The sequence below is a fragment of the Penaeus monodon genome, chromosome 24, assembly GCF_015228065.2.
Source record: "Penaeus monodon isolate SGIC_2016 chromosome 24, NSTDA_Pmon_1, whole genome shotgun sequence".
In the NCBI taxonomy this organism is placed as follows: domain Eukaryota; kingdom Metazoa; phylum Arthropoda; class Malacostraca; order Decapoda; family Penaeidae; genus Penaeus; species Penaeus monodon.
In genome coordinates this window covers 36,125,679-36,127,083 of record NC_051409.1, presented here as the reverse complement: position 1 = coordinate 36,127,083, position 1,405 = coordinate 36,125,679, and the positions used below count along the sequence as shown (strand labels likewise).

At 44.7% G+C, this 1,405-nt stretch overlaps 1 protein-coding gene across 1 annotated transcript in view; it reads right to left on the bottom strand.

The window, feature by feature from the left end:
- Positions 1 to 6: 6 nt before the first annotated feature.
- Positions 7 to 1,405, bottom strand: part of LOC119588755 (protein Fer3-like) — a gene marked incomplete in the record, with an annotated part of 23,046 nt that continues 21,647 nt past the window's right edge. The window contains 1 exon segment of the mRNA XM_037937394.1: positions 7 to 1,405. Within this exon segment, the coding sequence (XP_037793322.1) occupies positions 1,335 to 1,405 (71 nt within the window).

The following is a 1,405-nucleotide window of genomic DNA, read 5'->3' as shown; positions in this document are numbered from 1 at the left end:
CGCTTGATATCTGATATTTACGTAACTTTTCAGATTTAATTTTCAGGAAATCTTCATACGATGCAAAATTTACTGCTTGTTTAATTCGCGTTACTTTTTACCGATATTTACATGTATATAGGCCTAGTTTGAAACTTTTCATTTCAGTTGGGAAAAAAAGCTTTAAATGGATGCAAAACTTTGCAGCGGAGTGAAATATATTGTAAATGAAGATTACGCTGCATCGCACCAGTTTGAATTAATGTATATTGAGGGACTTCGATGTATTTCACCTGCAATCGGCTATACTGTTAAGTACTGAATGGAAGACGTTACTGGAAGACTTCGATTTGTTGTATTCAAATTTGTACAAAGACTTGCTTGCTGTCTTAACATTACGGAGTCCACATAATGACAAGCGCCATAGTGCTGCTTCGGCCTCACTCTAAGCTCACGAGAAGCAAAGTATACTCTGGAATTTTCTTCCATCTACCCTACAGTGCGTCCAGTCTCAGGAAAGGAATGAAAGAAAAAAAAAACAACTGGCAACTCACGTCAGGTTTTGAATTACTCCGATTCGCAAAGTTTGCTTATTTATCCCGATCAGCTGATGTTTAACGGCGTGTGTAAATAGTTTTGGCATATTTTGAAACGTATTTAGCATTTTTTTTTATTATCTTAAATCGATTTATTTATCTTATTTTTTTCTCAAGAGAGATTTGCTGAGTCGGAGTATTACAGAGCCTGGGGTGAGTTGCCAGTTCTTCCTTTCCTGAGACTGGGCGGAGTGTAAGTGACTTAAAACTAGTTTCTGTTTAGCACACAGAGTAGAGTAGTGGCAGATGGGCAACTGGAGAGCTTGCTTTGGCCCCGGGCAGTTACGCAATGTAGATTCATGAGTATTTACAAGTCTGCGTTACATCCATCGGGGGTTAAAGTACAGGAGACGAGTGTGCACGCTGGCCGGCCCATGTAATTGGGACTTTGCTTGTAATCCGGGAGCAATTACAGCATGAATCTTGCTTGTAATTAATCCGGAGACCCTTGTAGCAGAGACCTTGCTTGTAATCCGGAGGCAATCGTAGCATGGATCTTGCTTGTAATTAATCCGGAGGCCCTTGTAGCAGAGACCTTGCCTGCAATCCGGAGGCAATTGTAGCGTGGATCTTGCTTGTAATTAATCCGGAGGCCCCTGTAGCAGAGACCTTGCTTGCAATCCGGAGGCTCGCGCAGCAGAGACCTTGCCCATAACCTGGAGGGCGACGGGCGCCTCCGCAGCACGCCAGCAGTAGAGCAGCCTTAGGCAAGAATGGAAGACGAGAGAGTGGAGGTGTGTATGATCGCGGCGCTCCGGCTTACGTGGCGGTGAGCTGCGTGGGGTACGGGGGGCAGCGCTTGACCAGGGTGAGCTCCGTGTACTCGTGGT